This window comes from Tursiops truncatus, chromosome 3 (genome assembly GCF_011762595.2).
Source record: "Tursiops truncatus isolate mTurTru1 chromosome 3, mTurTru1.mat.Y, whole genome shotgun sequence".
Taxonomy (NCBI): domain Eukaryota; kingdom Metazoa; phylum Chordata; class Mammalia; order Artiodactyla; family Delphinidae; genus Tursiops; species Tursiops truncatus.
The window spans coordinates 166,208,345-166,228,294 of record NC_047036.1 but is presented as its reverse complement, the minus strand read 5'-3'; the positions used below and the strand labels follow the sequence as shown (position 1 = coordinate 166,228,294).

General features: G+C 53.4%; 2 protein-coding genes across 11 annotated transcripts in view; one reads left to right on the top strand and one right to left on the bottom strand.

Moving 5' to 3' along the window:
* Positions 1-381: 381 nt before the first annotated feature.
* On the bottom strand, positions 382-10,761 carry SH2D3A (SH2 domain containing 3A). Of its 8 annotated transcripts, none has more exons than XM_033854527.2 (12): positions 10,629-10,761; positions 9,399-9,646; positions 7,576-7,712; positions 5,606-5,955; positions 5,160-5,236; positions 3,181-3,653; positions 2,932-3,047; positions 2,601-2,775; positions 2,401-2,512; positions 1,682-1,867; positions 973-1,114; positions 559-802 (listed from the first exon to the last, which is right to left on the bottom strand). In XM_033854527.2, exons 3-12 carry the CDS (start codon positions 7,642-7,644, stop codon positions 697-699), a joined length of 1,806 nt encoding a protein of 601 aa, XP_033710418.1. In that variant the 5' UTR covers positions 7,645-7,712; positions 9,399-9,646; positions 10,629-10,761; the 3' UTR covers positions 559-696. The 8 variants fall into 8 exon arrangements, with proteins under 8 accessions (XP_033710413.1, XP_033710414.1, XP_033710415.1 ...); XM_033854526.2 differs by having other exon boundaries at positions 612-857; XM_033854522.2 differs by lacking the exon at positions 973-1,114 and having other exon boundaries at positions 382-802.
* A 2,573-nt stretch (positions 10,762-13,334) lies between these two features.
* The window catches only part of VAV1 (vav guanine nucleotide exchange factor 1), a 51,010-nt gene continuing 44,394 nt past the window's right edge, over positions 13,335-19,950 (top strand). Inside the window, exon 1 of one of the 3 annotated variants that reach the window (XM_033854520.2) lies at positions 13,335-13,611. In XM_033854520.2, coding sequence (XP_033710411.1) covers positions 13,408-13,611 — 204 coding nt within the window. In that variant the 5' untranslated portion in view covers positions 13,335-13,407. The remainder of the gene's footprint in view (positions 13,612-19,950) is intronic. The other 2 variants (XM_033854521.2, XM_033854519.2) reach the window with 2 other exon arrangements.

Below are 19,950 nucleotides of genomic sequence, written 5' to 3'. Positions count from 1 at the left end.
TGAACTCATTCAAACGTTGAGCTTTCATCCCCACCATAACCCCTAGAAAGTACACGGCCCCACTTTTACGTTGAAGGCCAGCACAGAGAAGTCAAGTGATCTAGTAGAAGTCACACAGCTTTTTTTTTTTTTTTTTTTTTTTTTTTTTTTCCGGTATGTGGGCCTCTCACTGTTGTGGCCTCTCCCGCTGTGGAGCACAGGCTCCAGATGTGCAGGCTCAACGGCCATGGCTCACGGGCCCTGCCGCTCCGCGGCATGTGGGATCCTCCCGGACTGGGGTACAAACCCGTGTCCCCTGCATCGGCAGGCGGACTCTCAACCACTGCGCCACCAGGGAAGCCCAGTCACACAGCTTTTAAAACATATTTGAACTCAGGCCTCTTACAGATCTGCAAGTTCTCTTTAACATTAAAAGCCACACGTTCACCCTTTGTGGGATATGCGAGGGGGCATGTGGGAGAGGGCGTCCAGAGCCTCCAGACATCTGGGTCTTCTAGTGTGGGGAGGAGGCTGCCCTCCGCCAGGATCAGTGTGCCTTTTTAGGGCACAGGGTGGGTTCTTGCAAACCAGGTCCCCTCCTGTGAGGCAGGGTGCAGGTCCCCACTGCATTTGGCTGTGTGAGGAAGCTTGGGCGGCTTCCTTGGTCTCCATGGAAGCCTTGGTATCCCAGCGTGAAGATGGGGGCGGTCAGTGCTCTCAATGGTCAGGCTCCAGGCGCTGCGACAGGACGGTGAGGACGCGCTGGAACTTCTCAAGACGTGTGGCCCACGGCGCCCCAGCTCCTTGGCTCCCCCAGAGCAGCCTCCTCAAGAAACCAGTGGTCAGGGCCTCTCTCAGCTCCGGGTGGGGCCGGAATCCTGGGGGCGGGGCCAGGTGGGGCTGGGGGCAGGGCCCAGGCAACCGCCTTGCCCCTCCCACAACTGCCTTGTTCCCTCGGGACTTTGACCCCGGAGGGACTCAGCCTGAGATTACCTGGACATCTGGGTAGGGTTAGCCGGGAGGGGGCTCCTGAGTCTGCAGCAGTGGGGGTGGGGTGGCTGAGGGGCTCGGTGGGTGTACCGGGGCAGTCTGTTCCTGGGGCGAGATCCTGGGGGACCCACTTGAGGGGTTGTGCCTGGAGATGGAGCCACGCCCGAGGGTGGGATTTGGGGTCCGGGCCGTCCTTCGCGACAAACTTGGGGGGGAGGAGGTTGGCCCATGTTGGAGGGACAGGGGGGCTAAGGTCACCAGTGAAGGCAGGGACGACCCAGGTCGGGGATCCTGGAGGCTGGTCTGCCCCAGGGCAGGAGACGGGTGTGGCTCTGAGCTCTGCGGGGGCGCCGTTCTATTCTACCAGGTTGAAGGTCTGAGTCATTTAGGAGGGAGCTGGGCATTCTTGGTGGCGGATCGAGATCCTCTAGGCGCAGGGCCTTGCCAGGTGGAAGAGTGGGAGTTGGGCCCTGTGGGCGTGGCTCTGGGGGGCTGGGCCGCCCTTTGGGGGCAGTGTTTCCGTCTACACTGCAGGTTGCGGCGCGTGTTAGGGTGAGAACCCCGTGGGGCCGGGCCGTCCCAGTTTGGGTGGGGCTCTGGGAGGCGTGGTGGGAGGCTCTAGTCCCTGGCCCGGTGGGTTTGGGGGCACCGAGTTGGAGCATGAGGGGTGTTCCGGGACCCTCTGGCAACCCGGCGCAGAGGAGGCGCTCACCTCGCAGGCGCCGAGCCGCCGCCTCGCGGAATCTGGGCGCGTCCCGGGCCAGCAGACGCGCCCGGTGCAGGGTGCGCAGCAGCCGCTCGCAGCTCTCGTCCAGGGGCCCGGGGAGTTCCTCGCCCTCCAGCAGGCGCACCGCGGGCGCCACGTGCGGCAACGCCACCTCCCCCGGGTCGCAGGGTCCTGTTGGGGGAAGGGTCTGGGCTGGGCTACGGGCAGAGGGCGGGTCCTAGGGTGAAGGGGTGCGACATACATTGGGCCGAGGCACCCTAGGACAAAGCAATGGTTGGGGTCTGGGTCAGAAACAGAGGCTTGAGCCTGGCCCAGAGCAGGACCGGGGAGTGGCCTAGGGCAGGGGCGGAGCCTGGGACAGAGTGAGGGCGGGGCCTAGGGATTAGTTCCCGACCGAGACTCGCACAGAGGGCGGGGGTTAGGGCGAGGAGGGCGGAGCCTTGCTTAAGGGGCGGAGCCTAGGACCGAAACAACGGGCGGAATGTAAGGCCAAGGTGGAGCCTAAGACAGAAGGAAGGGGCGGGGTTTGGCACGAGACCCAGAGGCCAGAGCCTAGCATAGAGCTGGATGTGAATCAGGGGCCGGGCCTAGGGCAGGGGGCGTGGCTTAGGAGAGAAGCAGGGGCGGGGACCTAAGACCCGGGCGGGGCTTAGGACCGGATTGGGATTCCGCTTAGTTACCACTCATCGAAAGATGCTACTCACCGGCGCCCTCATCCAGCGCCCGCATCAGTGGCTTCAGCTCCTGCTCGAAGGCCAGCGCAGCCTCGGTGTGGCTCCTTCGCAGCTGGCGCCACGTGCGTTCCAACCGCGACACCTGGAGGAAGAGAGCTGAGCCCGCCTCCTCTCCACTTTTTCCCATCACTTGCTCTCTGGCCTCCTCCCCATCCCCGCTTCCTACGCACCTGGGGCATGAGCAAGGCGCCCATGACCGCGGCCAGTCCGGGCAGGTCTCCCGCCGCCCCTGGCCGCAGCGCCAGGGCCAGCTCCACCAGGCCCCTCAGGGCGGCCGCGCGCTCCTCCAGCGGCCCTGCGCAGCCCAGCACTGCCAGCGCCCCCGCCAGTGCCAGCGTCTCGAGCCTGTGGAGGCGGAAGGCAAGGGTCTGGGGGCAGTGGGGAGGTTTGCAATGCGGGGGTGAGGAGGGACAGTCGGTGGCATTGCCCATGCCCCACCTCCCTAGGGGACCGTGAATGGGGAGATTTGGAGACCCTAGGGATTCCAGGTGGCTGGCTCACCTCTCCAGCAGTTCCAACCTCAAGCGATGCCCATGGGGAAGTGTGAGCAGTTCCAGACCAGAGGCGACCCCCATGGCGCCCCGCTGAGCCTTGGTCACTCCCAGGAGGCCAGTCGCCTGGCGATGGGGGGCCAGGGTAAGAGTAGAGAAGTCAAGGGAGCAGGGTGAGTATACAGATGTGAGGTGGGGTTGGCCCTTGTCCTGGCTTCAGCCCCTGCCTGGGGAGGAAAAACCTCTGTAGGTGACCCACCTGGCAATCCACCAATAGCAGGTGGAGAGCGGTGCTCCCAGGATGGTGCTCCAGGAACAGGCCATGGAGAGTATGCAGGACTTCAGTTTCCAGAGGCCGATTCTGGGAGCCCAGCAGGCAGAAGGGGTTGTCAGGTGGGCAGAAAGAGACCTCTGCCTGCGGTCTTGCAAAACATCCGTCCTCCTCCTCAGCCTCCCACCATGGTGCCTCTGGCTCTGGGCAGCTGTGGCCAGCAGGTGTTCCCTGGACCCTGGGCACTCGGGGCACCAGCTCACAGTACGTTGGGGGGCATCCAGAGGCATCAGGCAACATCAGTGAGGATGTTCGAGGTGGCTTGGTTGGTGCCTTGGCATGAAGCTGCCCATCAGAGGCCCTGAGGCTGTCAGCAATGGACCCCAGGGGAACGGGCACCTTTAGCAACACGGAGTCACTACCTGTCCGAGGCAGGGCAGATGCAGGCATAGTGGAAGCTCCTGGGTGTCATACAAGAGGGGGTGAAAGAGGTACACAGAGAAGATAGCTGGGAGGGGTCAGCGGCTTCATGGGCTACTAACCTCCTGGTTCATCCACTCATTCAGCCAATAACCAGGTATCCCAGCCTATCTTGGTGCGGCTTTGAAATTGAACAACTTCACCAACATCGATGCTACACACTTACCAATGGTTTGAAAATGAAATTTCTCTGACACGTATGTAGTTTTGCAATTTTTGAATACTACATTGCAAGTTTGAATTCTTTGTTTTTGCCCCTCTGATTGAAGATGGTAAGCCCTGACTGTATGAAATTAAAATGAAAAATGTCATTCAAAATTCACAAAGCTACATAAGCATCAAAGAAACTGAATTTATCAAAATTTCAAATGATGTCTTCTGTTAAGTTTGTGGCATATTTACTTCTGAGGTTATTGGAACTTAAAACTGCACCCAGACTTTTGGGAGACTCTGTATTTACTAAGCATTTAAGTCGACCCTGTTATAGGGGCTCAAAACCTCCCCACGGTTCCCAGCTCGCTCTGAATAAGGGCCAAAGTCCTCATATTAGTCCAAGAAGCCCTCACAGTTTGAGCCCAATCTCTCGTGACTTCCCCCTCACTCCCAGTGTTTCTGCTACACTCACCTCCTTTTGGTTCAGTGAACAGTTCAAACTCTTGTTCTGGCCCCAGGACCTTTGCAATGGCTGTTCCCTCTGCCTGGGTCATTCTCATCCAATTATCCACATCGTTCCCTCCTTCATCTCCTTCAAATCTTTCTCCATGGGACCTCTCCTAACTACTACTTAAAATTGTAATACTCATTACCATTCGCATACTCCTTACTGTGTCCTGCTTTTAATTTTTAACCCAAAGCATACGTAATTGACTCATTTTTGTTGTTCATGGCCCTTCTTCCTCTAGAAGGATGTTGGCTCCACTTGAGCAGGGATCTTTGTCTTTCTTGTTCATTGACATATCTCAGCACTTAGCAGAGTGTCTGGCACACAACGAGAGCTCATGTTGAATTGGGGGGGGGTGTGGACAGGGCAGTCAGGGTATAAGGAAGACTCCTCCTTTATGTAGGATGGTCAGGATCAGCTGCTTTGAAGAACTCACATTAGATGAGAAGGAGTCAGCCAGGTAAAGATTAGGGAATGGGCTCTCCAATGGTGAGAAGCAAATGCAAAGGCCCCGAGGCAGGAACAAATTTGGAAGGTTCCAGCAACTGAAAGGAAGACTATGTGGCCAGAGTGAGTACGGGATGTGAGAGGAATTATTAGAGAGGTCAGCCGTGGTTAGAGAACAGAGGGCTTCTTGGAATCATCATAAACCCACATTTTTAAGCACCTACAAAGTTCCTTAGTCCTGTGTTTTTTCGTCACCATGACAACATTGAGAGCATCACCATCTCTTTTTTCCAGGAGATTAAGTCACCTGCCAAAGTTCACTTGGGTAGTGAGTGGCAGAGCAATCTCTGAGCTATGTATTGTCCTGGAAGACCCTTACCTGAACCAGGGTGGTCTTCTGTTGGCTGCCCCATATGCTCCAAGCCTGCGGGCTGACTGTCACTCCGCTTCCTAGCCCTGGGGACAGAGATGGGGGAGATGTGTTGTCCTACTCTGCGCAGAGCAGCCCCCATCAACACCTGTAAAACCTTACATCCCATCATTCGGAACCAGTGGATCCCAACCAGGGTGCCTGATACCCCCAGGGGACACTTGGCCATGTCAGGAGACATTTTTGGTCGTCACAACTAGGGGAATGACGTACAGAGGATTCTACTGGCATCTAGTAGATAGAGGCCAGGGACGCTGCTGAACATCCTACAATGCACAGAACGGCCCCCCACAGCCAAGAATAATCTGGCCGCCAATGTCACTAGTGGACAGTGCCGAGGTGGAGGACCCTGGGGGGTGTTGGGTGTCGTCAGGGAGGTTGGGAGCCTGTGGTACCTGAGTGGCTCTGTCCAAGCCGGGCCGTCTGGGAGGGTGTCTTCACTAAAGCTGCGTCGAATAGGTCCTTGCCGCGTCACTGGCCTGGATGCCACAGCTCCCGTGGCCTGGGACAGTGTACGCTGGCCGGTCACATAGCTGCGAACCAGGGCAGGCAGGCTTGGGAAACGCTCATCCTCCAGCTGAAAGAGGGCTGTGGGCCGGCCTGGCCGGGGGCGCAGGGCCACACGGAACACCTCGAAGTGTAGGACTGAGCCCCGCCAACGGCAGGAGATCACAGGGTGGCCCCCACGGGACTTAGATGCACGAACTAAGAAGTCACCATCTTGCTGGAGGAGGGCCTCAGCCTTCTGGGGATGGAGGACAGGGGCAAGGGGTTTAGGCATAAGCCTGTATCAGTAGTTAATGATGACTCCCCACCCACTCAAAAAAACCCAGAGACTGGATACCATTGTGTCAGACCATTTCTTCTTTTTTCATAGGCATACCTCTGGACTACATTTCCCAGGCTCCCTTGCAGTTAGCTGTCATGTGACAAGATCTGGCCAATGGTATGAGGGCAGAAGGGCTGTGGGGAATGTCCCGACCTGACCAATAAAATTCTCCTGTACAATCCTACAGGTTCTGTCCTGTCAGTTGATGTCTCCAAAGCCCTAGGGGATGGCGAAGACACAGGATAGAAAGGGCTTGGGTCTGACTCATTTTGGAGCTCTGCATCCCCTCAGGTTGTGACATGAACTAGCCCTTAAATTTTTTTTTTCTAATATTTATTTAGGCTGCACCGCGTCTTAGTTGCGGCATGCGGGATCTTTAGCTGTGGTATGTGACTCTTAGTTGCAGCACGTGGACCCTTAGTTGCAGCATGCGTGTGGGATCTAGTTCCTCGACCAGGGGATCAGACCTGGGTCCCCTGCATTGGGAGTGTGGAGTCTTGCCCACTGGGAGTGCAGAGTCTTCCCTGGACCACCAGGGACCACCAGGGAAGTCACACCCTTAAATGTTGATCAAGTCTGGCTGGTGACATCTTGGGAATGTTTTTTACAGCCACTAGCCAGCACTGACTTATGCAACTTCCAACCCAAGGACATGCCCTGAGCTTGCTATGCAAATGTGGCTTCCAGAAAAGCCATTCACTGGGTCCTTCCAAACAGACTGTGGCCTTTAAATCAACCTTTAAAATAATGGTCAAGCAGTCTTATGCCAGCCATGGTGGCTGGTGTGAAAACAGGGGCTGAGGGCCACAACATTGCAGAGGGGAAAAGTGGAGCTGGTGATGGGGGCTGGGGACTGGACAGTATGCACAATGGGCACATGTATAGCCCTTGCTATTTGCCAGGCACTGTTTTAGTTGTAAAATGTATGAACTCACTTCATCCTTTACCAAGGTCAAGAGGTAGGTACTATTATGCCCATTTTACAGATGGGGAAACTGAGGCCCAGAGATATCGAATATCTTGCCCTAGTTCACACCCAATGTGAGTTGTAGGGATGGGACTTGAACCCAGGCTGTCTGGTGCTAAAGTGTGGTGTTTTAACCACTAAGCTACACTGCCTCTCATGATTTGATTGGATACCCCAGGTCCTGGAGCTCCTGAAGGTGACCCCTAAGTTGGAGATGAGGGTGAGGAACTTTGGATTGAGAGGGAGATGGGCCCCTGGCGGCCACGGGTGGCCTGGGATCCAGAGAGAGAAAGCAGAGCCAAGGGGTGGTTTGAGGGGTCATTAGGACCCTCTTCAATCCCCAACACCATCCTCAACACCTTCCCAAAGGAAGTGATAATTTAAATATAAGAAGTGACATGCCACACCAACGAAGCTTCAAGACAGTCCCCAGCCCTTGAGCCACTCTTTCCGATAGACCTTGACCCTAAGCCCCTCATCTGGGATCCAGGAGTACCCAGTAAGTCAAAGGTCAAAGGGGTGAGACTCCCCATCAGATGGTCCTGAGGTCCTGCAGGAGGCAGCGGTACCTGGCGGGACAGTGGGCCGTGGTACCAGGGTTGGCCAGCAAAGTCCTCTCCATCCTGTGGCACCTGCATGGAGCTCTCAGGGGTAGAGGCTGCAGGGGCTGTGCTTTGTACTTCCAAAAGGCCCCAGTCTTCCTCATCTGTAAAATGGGAATAGTTACTCCTGAATCCTGAGCATCCGGCTCAGCCCTTCCATGTTCCTCATGGTTCTGAAGACAGCAGCCCATATCTTATTGAACCTTAAAATGCAACTCTCTCTGTATATGCATATATAAAAATATATATTGTATTTTAATATAAAGTATATCCTTACATAAATTATATATAATATATTAAAATATTTAATGTATACTATATAATATTTTAATATAGAATATTTATATTTAAAATATATAAATATAATTATATATAAATATTTATATTTAAAATATATAAACATTTTTGTATAACTATTTATATATTTATACTTTAAGTTAAAGATGTTACCCATAGTCCGATTATATATCTTAATTATAAATTATATCTGAATTATATTTGAGATATATATATATATATATATCAGATTAAAATCTGGCTATGAGTAACTTTAATTTAGAATAGGCTGTGATTTCATGGAAAGAGTCATGCCTTCACTGGGATTCTTGCAAAGGGAAAAGACCTCTGCATTGCTTTCAAATGTAATGCAGTTTTTTAATGCAGATGACATACTGCTACGTTTTGGCGAAATTTAATTAACAAATTCACTCAAACCAACATTCATGGGGCACCCACTGTGTGCCAGATGCCCCTTCTCGGCACTAGAGACCTAGCAGTGAACAAAACAGACCAGAATTCCTGTCCTTAGGGATGTTCTAGTAGGGAAGACAGGGATTGGAAAAAGAAGTAACTAGATGAGGAAGTATAGGATAGATCCGAGAGACCTAAACAAGAAACTGAAACCAGGGATGGGGTATGAAGATTCAAGGGGTGGAGTTAAGATTTTTCCATAGGGTGGCCCGGGAAGGTCTCTGTTGGTGAACACTGGGAGGATTTTGAGGGAGCAAGCCAGGTGGTTCTTGGGGTGAAAGAAATTGTAGGCTGGGGAGAATTTAATTTACTAAAGTCCATAGCATCTCAGCCACCTATATGCATACTCAAAGATTCTTAGATTGTACAGAAATCTAACCCATAGGTGCCTTTCCAATGTAAGGCCACTTTTTCTTTTTTTTTTTTGCGGTACACGGGCCTCTCACTGTTGTGGCCTCTCCCGTTGCGGAGCACAGGCTCCGGATGCACAGGCTCAGCGGCCATGGCTCACGGGCCCAGCCGCTCCACGGCATGTGGAATCTTCCCAGACCGGGGCATGAACCCGCGTCCCCTGCATTGGCAGGCGGACTCGCAACCACTGCGCCACCAGGGAAGCCCCATGTAATGCCATTTTTAAGGACATGAAAGGGTCATATTTTTGTAGACTTGTCAGCAAATAAGCATTTGCAGATTTTCATATTTTGGAGCAGATCCATTTCCTTATTACTGCAGTCAAATTTAGGTCTCAGATGCTTTAGGACATGTTAATCATGGCGCAGGCCTCAGGCCCCGGTGTGTCTCAAGTGTCTGGTGGAAAAAACTGCCCTGGATGGGAGGGAAGCAAGCGGTTTGCTTTTTGCTTCCCCTGCCCCCAAGATCTTCTGGGCCTGGCGGGGTCTGCAGGGAAATAGCACCCGGATTCTTATGACCTGAGTCAGCTGGGCTGAGGGCCTGAAAGGGTCAGGAAGTTCCCAGACTGGCCCTAGGTGGCTTAAGGGGCGGGGGAGCTGAGCAGAGTGCTGTCTCCCGGTGCCACATACCTGAAAGCCAGGTGTGTCTCCTGGATGCCTGAGCACTTCCTGTTTGTCACCTGGGCCAGGCCCAGCCTTGGTCTTAAGAGTCCCCGGACTCCAGCTTCCTCTGTCTTAAGTGCCCCTTAGTGGGTGTGGTGGTGCGTTGCTGACAAGGCTCTGATTAGTTCAGGGGGAGCTCAGAGGGGGCACAGGTCAGCCACAGGCCAATTAAGTCATCCACCTGCCCTGCGTCCTTTGGAATAATTTCTGGATATCTGGGCAGAAGAGAGAGGAACAGGGCAGAGTCAGGAGAGGGGGTGGGTGAGAGGCAAGCTTGGCGAAAGGAGGAAGGGGATTATTCATGCTCTGTTGGCCACATACACATACACACATGTGCAGGAGGGCAGCCACCTGCACAGAGACACAGGGACACAGGTGGACGCGGAGCCTCAAACTTGAGCAAACATTGACTGGTTGAATGCTTACTGCGTGCCAGGCTCTGTTCTAGACCCTGGAGAAACAGTGATGAATGAGACCAAGGCCCTTCCGGTGGGCAAGACACAAAACAAATAAGCGCAGGATGAATGAAGAAGGTAATATCTAAGGGTGAACAATGAAGGTGATAAAACAGGGAAATGTCAAGGAGGCTGGCTGGGGCAGGCCACCTTAAACAGGTAGTCAGGAGGCTCTCTCCCACCAGGTGACGTAGGAGCTGAGACCTCAGTAGAGGGGAGACAGTGATGCAAAGATGTGGAGAAAGAGCAGTCCAGGTGGGGATACGGCAAGTGCAAAGGCCTGGAGCTTGCTTTTTACATCTTACATCATCAGGGAGGCTGGTGGGGCTGCATGCTGTGAGCCAGGAGTGAAGTGGAGAGCAGTAAGATAGGCAGAGACGATGCAGGAACTGGTGGACCTCGAATTTTCATCTCAGTGGGGTGGAAGGGCAGCTTCGGGACGGGACGGGTTTGAAGTGAGGGAGGGGCACGATCTGGTCTGTGGTTTAAAAACACCGTTCAGGCAAAAGTGGAAGCAGGGAGGCTTTCCGTGTTGCACAGAAAACACGCTTGGAGGAGGACGCCCAGGTACACGGACACGCGTGATACACAGCGTCCCAGTCAGGCGACCCCTTTTACGTTCGCGGACGCACGTGGACAGACACCCAGATCCTCCCTGAGAGCTGGTGGCCCTACCTGGAAAAGAGAACTCCCTGCCCCAGTAATCTCCCGGTCCTGGATCTGCCTGGGGCCCCTCACTCACCTGGGCCGGGACCCGCGGAGCTCCCAAGAACCTGGGGCCTGGCGGAAGCCTGAGGCTCTGCGGCTCCCGACCCCTCCCTCCCCGTCCCAGCCAAGTCCAGCCTTCACCCGCCACGCCCGAGGGGAACCGAGCCCCAACACCTGGTCCCCCCCATTTAAACCCCGCCCCTCCAGGCCCCGCCCCTTCTCCAACCGTAACCTCCGGGCTCTCACCCCGCCCCCTTGTTCTCGCCCCGCCCCCTTAGAAACTTTCTTTTCGCTAACCACGCCCCCTTCAGATAAAACCTTCTTCCCGTAGACCACGCCCCCTTGGGAAACTCCGTTCCTACTAGTGGACCCCGCCCCCTTAAATTTGCCCCCGCCCTTCTCGGGCTGACCACGCCCACTCATCTCCTCACTCCTCTTTTAGTTCCGCCCCTTAGAGCCAGGCCCCTCGATTCCGCTTAGGGCTTCCGGCTGGTCCTAAGCATCCCTGGCCCCTTGGGAAGGGGCAAGGCGGTGTCTCCTAAGCCCCTCAGTGTTCCGGGCAGGGGCGGGGCGGTCCCTACGGGCTCTCTCGCCTGGCAGGGAGTGGTGGCGGCTGTGACGTGACCGGGTGAGCTTCCTCCAGACCACCCCCCTCGGTTTCCGGGAAGGAACCCCATTGGGTGTCGGGTTTTGTGGAGAGAGATGCGGGAAAACACGACAGCCTCTCCTAGTAACAGAACGTTGGAGCTGATCTAGACTCTGGCAGGACTGGGGGGTAAACTTTCAGGTGGTTTCCTAAGTGGAGGGAAGGAGGGGAGGGGGGCTTCCATCCTGTCGCCCGGAGACAAGGGTGAAAAAGGTGGGGGAGGGAAGGATCTGGAACCAGACAGAGGACGCTCTGGCCAAATTTATTGAGAGCGCATAATAATAACAACAGAATTGAAAGCAGTAGCTGCAGCTAACATTCATTAAGCGCTTACTGTATGCCAGGACTGTTCTCTTTGCTTGCCCAGCTTCAACACATTGCATTTTTACGTAGACCTCTCAATGAGATGGGTACTGTTTTCATCACCCCATTTTCTAGATGCAGAAACTGAGGCATGGGACAGCTCAGCCCAAGTTTGCCCAAGTTTGACACGGCTTGTGATTGGTCAAGGTGGGATTCAAGCCCGGAGCCCTGGAGCGCTATCCTGTCTTCCTTCCTCTGATCTTTGCAGCCCCACCATCTCTGACCCCTACCGTAATTCTAAACGGTGAAGGTTACTGTCACTCACTTTACAGATGAGAAAATTGGCGCATAGAGAGCCACGGATGGTTGGGGAAGAAAGTTTTGGTGCCTGTAGGATCGTAAATCTGGGAATTTCCAGGCTGGGCTTCCCCATTTGCCAATGTGGAAGAGACTCCAGTCTCAGGACAGGCTGAGGGGTATCCCTTCCTTGACCCACCCCCCGCCTGGTTTTGATACAGTCAGAGGGTAGGGGGTATGTCCAGTGAAAGGAGTCTAGCGCCCCTTAGTGGTTACAATAATTAAAAAGGAAAATCCGGGGGGTGGCTCGGGTGGCGGGTGGGGTGGGTGGGTGCTTGTGAGACGGAGGGGGGAGACTACTCACAATCTAGTGGGGTGGAGGTGGGTAGAGAGACCTCGTCGAGCGCATGATTTCAGATAATGATAAGGGCTACAAAGACAGTAAATATTTGCTAAACCAATGAACGACACTATCAAAGTCCAAAGAAAGAGATGATGGTGGCCAGGGCCATGGAAATAAACGAACGGATTTGGGATAAATGTCAGAGGTAGAGCCATAGAGCTTTCAATTATTCATTCATTCTTCATTCAACAAATATTTATGGAGCATGTATATGTGCCAGGTGCTGGGGGGAGTGGTTCCAACACCAGACACAAATTTCTCAATACACAATAAAGAAATAAGTATAATAAAATAACAGGTGGGGAAGTGGGATAGGGTGTGATGGGGTGGGAAAAAAGGCTGTGATCTGAAATGGAGAGGTTTGGGAAAACTTCATGAGAAGATGATCTAGAGCTAAGATTTGCAGGAAGTGAGGGAGCTGGCTGTGAAATTGCCTAAGGCAGAGGACTAGCATGTGCAAAGGCCTTGTGGCAGGATGCTAGGGCAAACTTCTGGGGCTACCTAGTATGTTGGAAGAACACTGAGGAGGCCCGTTTGGCTGGAACAGCGCAAAGTGGGGGAGAGTGGGAGAAGTAGGGCAGGGAGGTGATGAGTGCTCATGCAGGCCCTTGTGGGCTGCAGGGATGACTTTTATCCCAGACGAGGGGGGCTGTGGGGGCATCCTGACTTGACTTAGGTGTTCATAGGTGCCCTCTGATGTGGGGAGTACAGATTGTGGGGGGGGTGAGGACAGGAGCCTGGCCATGGGGCAGAGGACACTGTGCTGCTGGTCCAGGCTGCCAAGGTTGGGGGCTGGATGAGGGTGGAGGCGGAGGAGGGAGGGGTGCGAACAGGGTGGATTTTGAGTATGTTTCCGAGGTTGTACGCTCTTGGGTTGGACACAGAGGAAGGCGGCAGGCCTCCTTGTTACCCTGAACCCACTCCCAGATGCCCCAGTGCTAGTTGGTGGGGGAAGGAGAGGCCAGGTCCTGCTTGAAAGGGGCTGGGCTGGGGCTGGGCTGCAGGTGCCCCCCCACACACACTCCCACGGCTCCCCCTCCGCCCCGTCTCAGGGCGACAGTTACAGGCAAAGAAGAGGAAGTGGTAGCTAGCTAGCGGAGGCAAGCGGGCGGGCGGCGAAGGAGGCCGCGAGGGTGCACAGGCCGGCCCGGGAAGCTAGCAGCCATGGAGCTGTGGCGCCAGTGCACCCACTGGCTGATCCAGTGCCGGGTGCTGCCGCCCAGCCACCGCGTGACCTGGGATGGGGCCCAGGTGTGCGAACTGGCGCAGGCCCTCCGGGATGGCGTCCTTCTGTGCCAGTTGCTCAACAACCTGCTGCCCCAAGCCATCAACCTGCGGGAGGTCAACCTGCGTCCCCAGATGTCCCAGGTGAGACGGCCACTGACGGACCTGCCCCAGGGTGGGTGGTGGGAGGCATCCCAGGCTGGTACCCAGGGGCTTGGTGCTCTGCACCTCTGGGCCAGCCGTGTAGAGAGGAGGATGCCCCCCCGCCGCGGGTTCTGGCAGAGGGTACGGGGGATGTGGGGGTTGTAACACTCGGGGATACAGGGGTGGCCCACCCAAGGTTAACGGGAATGGGCTCATAGGCTCACAGTTAACCCACATCTAGGCTGAGAACTGGCAAACTTGGGGTTAAAGCTCCCAAAGCCCCAGGCTGGCTCCAGTGTGGATCAAGCCCCAAAAAGGGATTCTGTGGGGGTCTTGAGGGGGGCTAGGAACCCCCTGGGTGGCCAATAGGGTGCCTGAGGTTTTCAACTCCTTTGACCCCCCCACCCCCCAAGATTCTGGCTATGGGGGAGGGGCCTCCTCCGATTCCTTCCCCCACATGTGTCTCCTCCTCCCAGGCGCTGGGCCCCTTCCTTCCCCTCACATCTTCCCCTTGGCTTCCTGCCTGGGCCTGGGGCAGCATGGGGCGGGTGGGGTGCTATGGGCCTGGGGCTCTGGTCTTCCTAACTCCATCCATCCCAGGGGGCACATTGAGGCAGGACCTGGTCCAGAACCCTGAGAGTGGGTCCTGGGGTTTTGGGAACCTAGAAATAGCTGCTTTTTCTCTGTAGGGATTTCTGCAAGGGCCCCGGGGTCCAGGCGGAGGAGGATTTGACTGTGACCGCCCCCAGCTCAGGAAATCTATTCAAATCCCTATTTGAATGCGGTGGGGTGGGGGAGGTAACTGGACTGGATTCTCTTTCAGTTGTACCTTCTCTGGTTCCCTCTGGCCTCCTGAGTTCTGGGTGGAAAGTGATGGCTGGTGGTTGGGGGTGCCCTGCCTGCCCTGCAGGCCTGACATTTGCTATCCAGCCCTCAGGCCCTACCCTGGGAGGAAAGGCTTGTCTGGACGCGCTGTGGGCTAGAGGGGGACCTCTCTGGGGACGGATGGTGGGCAGGCTGGGGCATTGCCTCCTCTCTGACCTGAGATGCCCTGTGCGGATGGGGGGAGGGGCAGTCAGTGATCAGGGAGTGGGCCTATGGGGGTCCCTGGGGGTGTTTCCTGAGGATAGGGCCACACGTGGAAGAGGCCCACCCTCCCCTAGCCCAGGCAGGCTTCCTGAAAGAATGGCGGTGGGGGAACCCTAGAGAGTCCCCTGCCACCCCCAGCCACCTGCTCTGGCCACAGGCCATCCCAAATTTACCTCCATTTCCTTGCCTCCTGGCTTCCACACAGAAGGAAGTAGCTGTCAGACCAGTCAGGGCCCAGACTTGCGAGCAGTCGAGATCCAGTGAGGCTTCAACAGCAGCTAACGGGAAAGTGGTTAGACTTAAGGATGAACTTCTATCCTTCCCTGCATCTTCCCTGTAGCTGGTTTTCTGATAAAAGGCAAGGGGTTGTGGCATTATTCTCTAGGAGGGCAGCTGCAGGGACTAATGTGTCCTGATTTTCTGTGCTGGGCAACACCGAGGACCCAGGCCTGGGTCTGGCCCTCAAGGTGCTCCCAGACTGGGAGAGACAGACATCCCCCAGCCCTGTGTTGTCAGGACCAGGGCAGAGGAAGAAATCTCTCGGCTGGGGGCCCTGGAGCAAAGGCAAGACATTGCCTGGGAGAGTTGGGCTTGATGCAAGAGGGGACATTTGTGCTGGGTTTTGAAGGGTGAGTAGGAGTTTTCTAATTGCTCTGGGTTCCGGTGCCTAGCTGTGTCAGGCCCTGCACTGGGCAGGGGTGTTCCTTGATCCTCCCCATCTGGGAGCTCTGTGCCATCCTGCCCTGTGCATTTTGTCTCCCTTTGAAGCTCAGCCCTGTGCCCCATTCACAGTGGGGCCATGAGCAGGAAGCTAAAAGGTGGTCACATTAAGTCGGAGGGAGGTATCACAAGAACAGCCTCTCTAAGTTTTCAAGTCCCTGTCCATCCACAGATTTAAGCCCGGGCCATGAACTACCAGTGGGATATGGAAGGGCAGAGAGAGAAAAGGGAGGGCTCCTGATGGGGGTGGAATGGGGTGGGGGACACACAATGGCATAAAGATGTGGGGGAATTAGGATGCTTCCTAGTTTCTCTCATTTCCTCCTCAGAGTTCCTCGGCTTTCGCTCCACTGTTCCCTGGGTAGAGAGTGGGAAGAGCATATTAATTAATTAATTCATTCATTCATTCGTTCATTCATCAACAATTATCATGTATGCTGGGCCTCTTCTTGGTGCTGAGACAGTGGGAAAAAGACACACACAAACCCTTGTTGTCGAAGAGCCCACATTCTAGTGGGAGGCACTGACAGTGGGCAAATAAGGAAACATATACATTGTCAGAGGTGGTACATGGCCTGGAGAAGGGGGCTTGGGAATGTGGGGTTGCACTTTTGCGTAGGAGGTCTGGGAGGCCTCACTGAGGAGGCAACATTTGAGCAAAGACCTGGGCAAAGTGAGGGAACGAGTCATGTGAGTCTGAGGAAACAACACTCCTGGCTGGAGGCACTGCCAGTGCAAAGGCTCTGAGGTGGGAGCAGGTCGGTTCCCACGTAGTTGTGCTGCAGGGCAGTGAGTGGGCTGGCTGGTGGGCATGATTCATGGGCGAGGTCAGATTGAAGCGAGTCTCCAAGCTGAGATCTGAGACCCAGAAAGACGATGACACCATCATAGGCGGCCACAGTGATGACCAGACACTCTGACTCTCTCTGGGAGCCCAAATTCCGGGTGGCAGAGATGAAACTTTAAAGCTGAGGAAGTGGAGAGGAAGAGACAAATGTGACAGTCATTGTGGGAAGGATCCACCAGGACGGGGGAGCTGATTAGACTCAGGATGGGAGGGGTCACTGGAGCCAAGATGATGAATCTTTTTTCAGTTCCCCCACTGTGTGACCTTGGGCATGTTACTTAACCTCTCTGTGCTTCGGTCCCCAGCCTGTAAATGCTGGTGCTGTTGGCAGAGGCAGGGAAGGGAGAGGGTAGGAGAGTTAGAATAGGAGGTGTGGGCTCGGGTGGGGGTTGATGGTGGTGGCTTGGAGGAGACAGACCTGGGAGCCAGTCCTGACAGCATCACTTGCTGGCTTCACCTCCCTGAGCCTCAGTTTCCCCATCTGTGAACTGTGGCTAAAAATGGCACCTTTTGGGGGGAAGACTGTTGTAGTATTTCAATACTTCTCAGCACTGTGTTGACACCTGATAAACCCTCTATAAAAAGTCTTTTTAGGGAAAATGAGGGATATAGGGAAGGTTGGCAGCATAGCGCAGCCTGGAGGAGTTTGGGTTAGGGCAGTGGTTCTCAACTGGGGTGGTTTCGCCCCCAGGGGATCCTTGGCTATGTCCTGGGACAGTTGGGGTTGTCACGTCTGGGAGCTGATACTGGCATCTAGTGGATAGAGCCTGGGGATCCTGCTCAACGTCCGACAATGTCGCACACAACAGAGAATTATCCGGCCCCAATGTCTACAGTGCTGAGGTTGGGACACCCTGTGCTGGGGGACAGACAGCCTGGTAGAATCTTTAAAATATTTGACTCTTTGGTTAAATAATAGATGTGTATCATTCAAAGATCAAAACACATAAAAAGGTGCACAGGGAAAAAAATGTAACCTCTAGCCATCTTCTTCAGATACCCAGGTGCTACCTTCCTCCATAAGTGACTCCTTTTTTCTTTGACTATATAGCCTTCTAGAATTTCCTTATGCAAATAAGAATGCAGGTTTTTATTAACTACCCTCGTCTCTTACTACAAAAGTTGGCACATACCACCCACTGCTTTATACCCTGCTTTTCTCACTTTAATCATCATCTTCAGAATCTTTCCAAATCAATACATAGAGATTGTTCTCATTCTTCTTTAAAAAATGACTGCATGATATTCTAGATTGTCCATTTACTCAACAAACCACTTATACTGGGCTAACTGTGTGCCAGGCATTCATCTAAACTGGGGGCTGGCAAACTACAATGGGAGGGCCAAATCTGAACCACAAGTGTGTTTTATAAATAAAGTTTTATTGGCATACAGCCACGTCCATTTGTTTATGTATTATCTATGGCTGATTTCCAGTTACAACTCTACAGTTGAGTAATTGATGAAGAGAGTGTCTGGCCTGTTGAGGTGAAGGTATTTACTATCCAGATGTTTGTAGAAAAAGTTTGCTGATCCCTGGTCGAAACACTTTCTATACACTGACTTGTTTAATCTCCATAACAATTTACGAGGTAGATATTATCATTATCCTCATATTGCACATGGGAAAACCGAGGCACAGAGAAGTTAAGTCACTTGCCTCAGGGCACCCAGCTTGAAAGTGACAGTCAGAAATTCAAACCCAGGCAGCCTGGTACCAGGATCCCTACTCTGTTTCTTTTTTGGCCACCCCGCAGGCATGTGGCCAGGGACAGTTTCTCTAAACTGTATTCCATTACACGGTTTGGGGATCACTTAATTTACCATCACCCCTATTGATGGGCACTTGGATTGCACCAGGCTTTTGTTCTGACAAACTAACTGTGATGAATAACCTTGTCCATGAACTGTTTTTTGGCTCCTCTACTGTGTGACCTTGGGCATGTTACTTAACCTCTCTGTGCTTCCGTTTCCTCATCTGTAAAATGGAGGTAATAAATACCCATCTGGAAGCATTGTTCTGAAGGATAAATGAGTTACTATCAAGAACCTAGAAAAGTATCTAGCTACATATAAATGTTATTATTGCAGCCAGATACATGAGCAAGTATATCCATGGGATAAATTCTCAGAAGGGTTTGCTGGCTCAAAGCGGGTGAGTCTGTGTTTTCAGTAGATCCTGCCAAATTGTTCTCTGTATGGGATTGTTCCCATATGCATTGTTCCAATTACATTACCTCTAGCAATGAGAATGCTGGTTTCTCCACTGCCTTGCCAACAGTTGTTAAGCTTTTGGAGTTTTGCCAACTTGGGTGATAAATGAAGCTCATTATGACTCAATATACATTTCTCTTATTCTGAGTGAGGTAGAGCCTCTGTTCTTATGTTTAAGAACTATTTATATTTTCTCTCTGCAAAATAATATTTGTTCATATCATTTGCCCATTATTTTTTTCCTTCTAGGACTGCTGGCATTTTTTTCTTATTGATTTTTAGGAACTCTTTATATATTGGGCTGCTTTGAATTTCAAGTCAGGTACTTACTAGCCTTGTGATCTTGGAGAAAAAAAATTACTTAACCTATTTCTGCCCAGGTTGTCTTATCTACAGAATGGGTGTGTGGACAGCACCTTTATCTCAGGGTTATGTGAGGGTTCAACATGATAAGGTAAGTTAAGTTCTTATAATGGTGATTGACGTACAATTAATGTATAGCAAGTGCTAAATTAATGGGAGTCATTCTTTTTTGCTAATTTGATTTCAGTGGATCTGAGCTTGCCTGTAGGATGTGGTATAGGTCCGGGTGCAAAATGTTAGCTGCTGTAATGAAATGCATTGCTTCAGTGAATTTAAAGAGTTTACTTCTAGCTTATATCACAATCCAGTTTGGGTCAACTGGGGGATTGAGAGGATAGCCCTTCTTTACAAAGTCCCTACAGGACTTGGGCTCTTTCCATCTCATGGCCCCATCCTCCCTGAAGCCCTTGGAGTTCTCTATTCAGCCAGAGGACAAGGAGGGAGTTATGAGGAGGGAAACCCTGAGAGGTTTTCATGGGGCCAGGCCCAGAAGTGGCACCATCACCTCCATTCTTGTTCCACTGGTCACATGGTCCCATCCAACCGCAAGACAGGAATGGGAATGTAGCTTAGCTGGGTGCCAGGGAGGACGAGGAAATGGGTTGGGTGGATATAGAGAAGGCAGTGCCAGAGGACCTCAGGGTGATGCCTAGCTGGCTTCAGAGTTGCAGGTCTGGAGGGGGCTAGTTTAGAGGAAACCTCTGTGGGATGAGGAGTGAGGAAGACCTGGACCAGAGCCATGGGGGAAGGCTGCAGCTGGGGACTCGGGGTGGGGCTTGGGGCAAGCAAATCTCAGCCAGGTGGGTTGGGTTGAGTTGGGTGGAAGATCGCATCTAAACACGTCCACTGGGGCTGACCGGGACAGAAGCCTGGGTGGGGGTGTCAGCATTTGCGCTGTGCGTTCTTTCCCATTCCATTCTGTTCTGTTCACTGACTTCCTCTCTGGGCCCAATACTGGGAAATGTCACCCTTCAGGACTCTCATAGCGAATGCTGGAAACCCCTGTCCCTCCCCTTGCTCCCAGCCCTCCCACGCATGGCTCCCCTTGGAGTAAAAGTGAAAGTTCTCATCATGACCCAGAAGAACCTATGCATTTGGCCTCTGCC

Bases quoted from the DNA above. Each gene is read 5' to 3' on its own strand.
- SH2D3A (XM_033854522.2), bottom strand. From the start codon at position 7,644: ATGCAGGTGCCACAGGATGGAGAGGACTTTGCTGGCCAACCCTGGTAC. The intron at 5,237-5,605 runs GTACCACAGGCT...CTCTGTCCCCAG, and splicing joins GCTTGGACAGAGCCACTCAG to GGCTAGGAAGCGGAGTGACA. The intron at 2,513-2,600 runs GTGCGTAGGAAG...CTCTTCCTCCAG, and splicing joins GCGCCTTGCTCATGCCCCAG to GTGTCGCGGTTGGAACGCAC.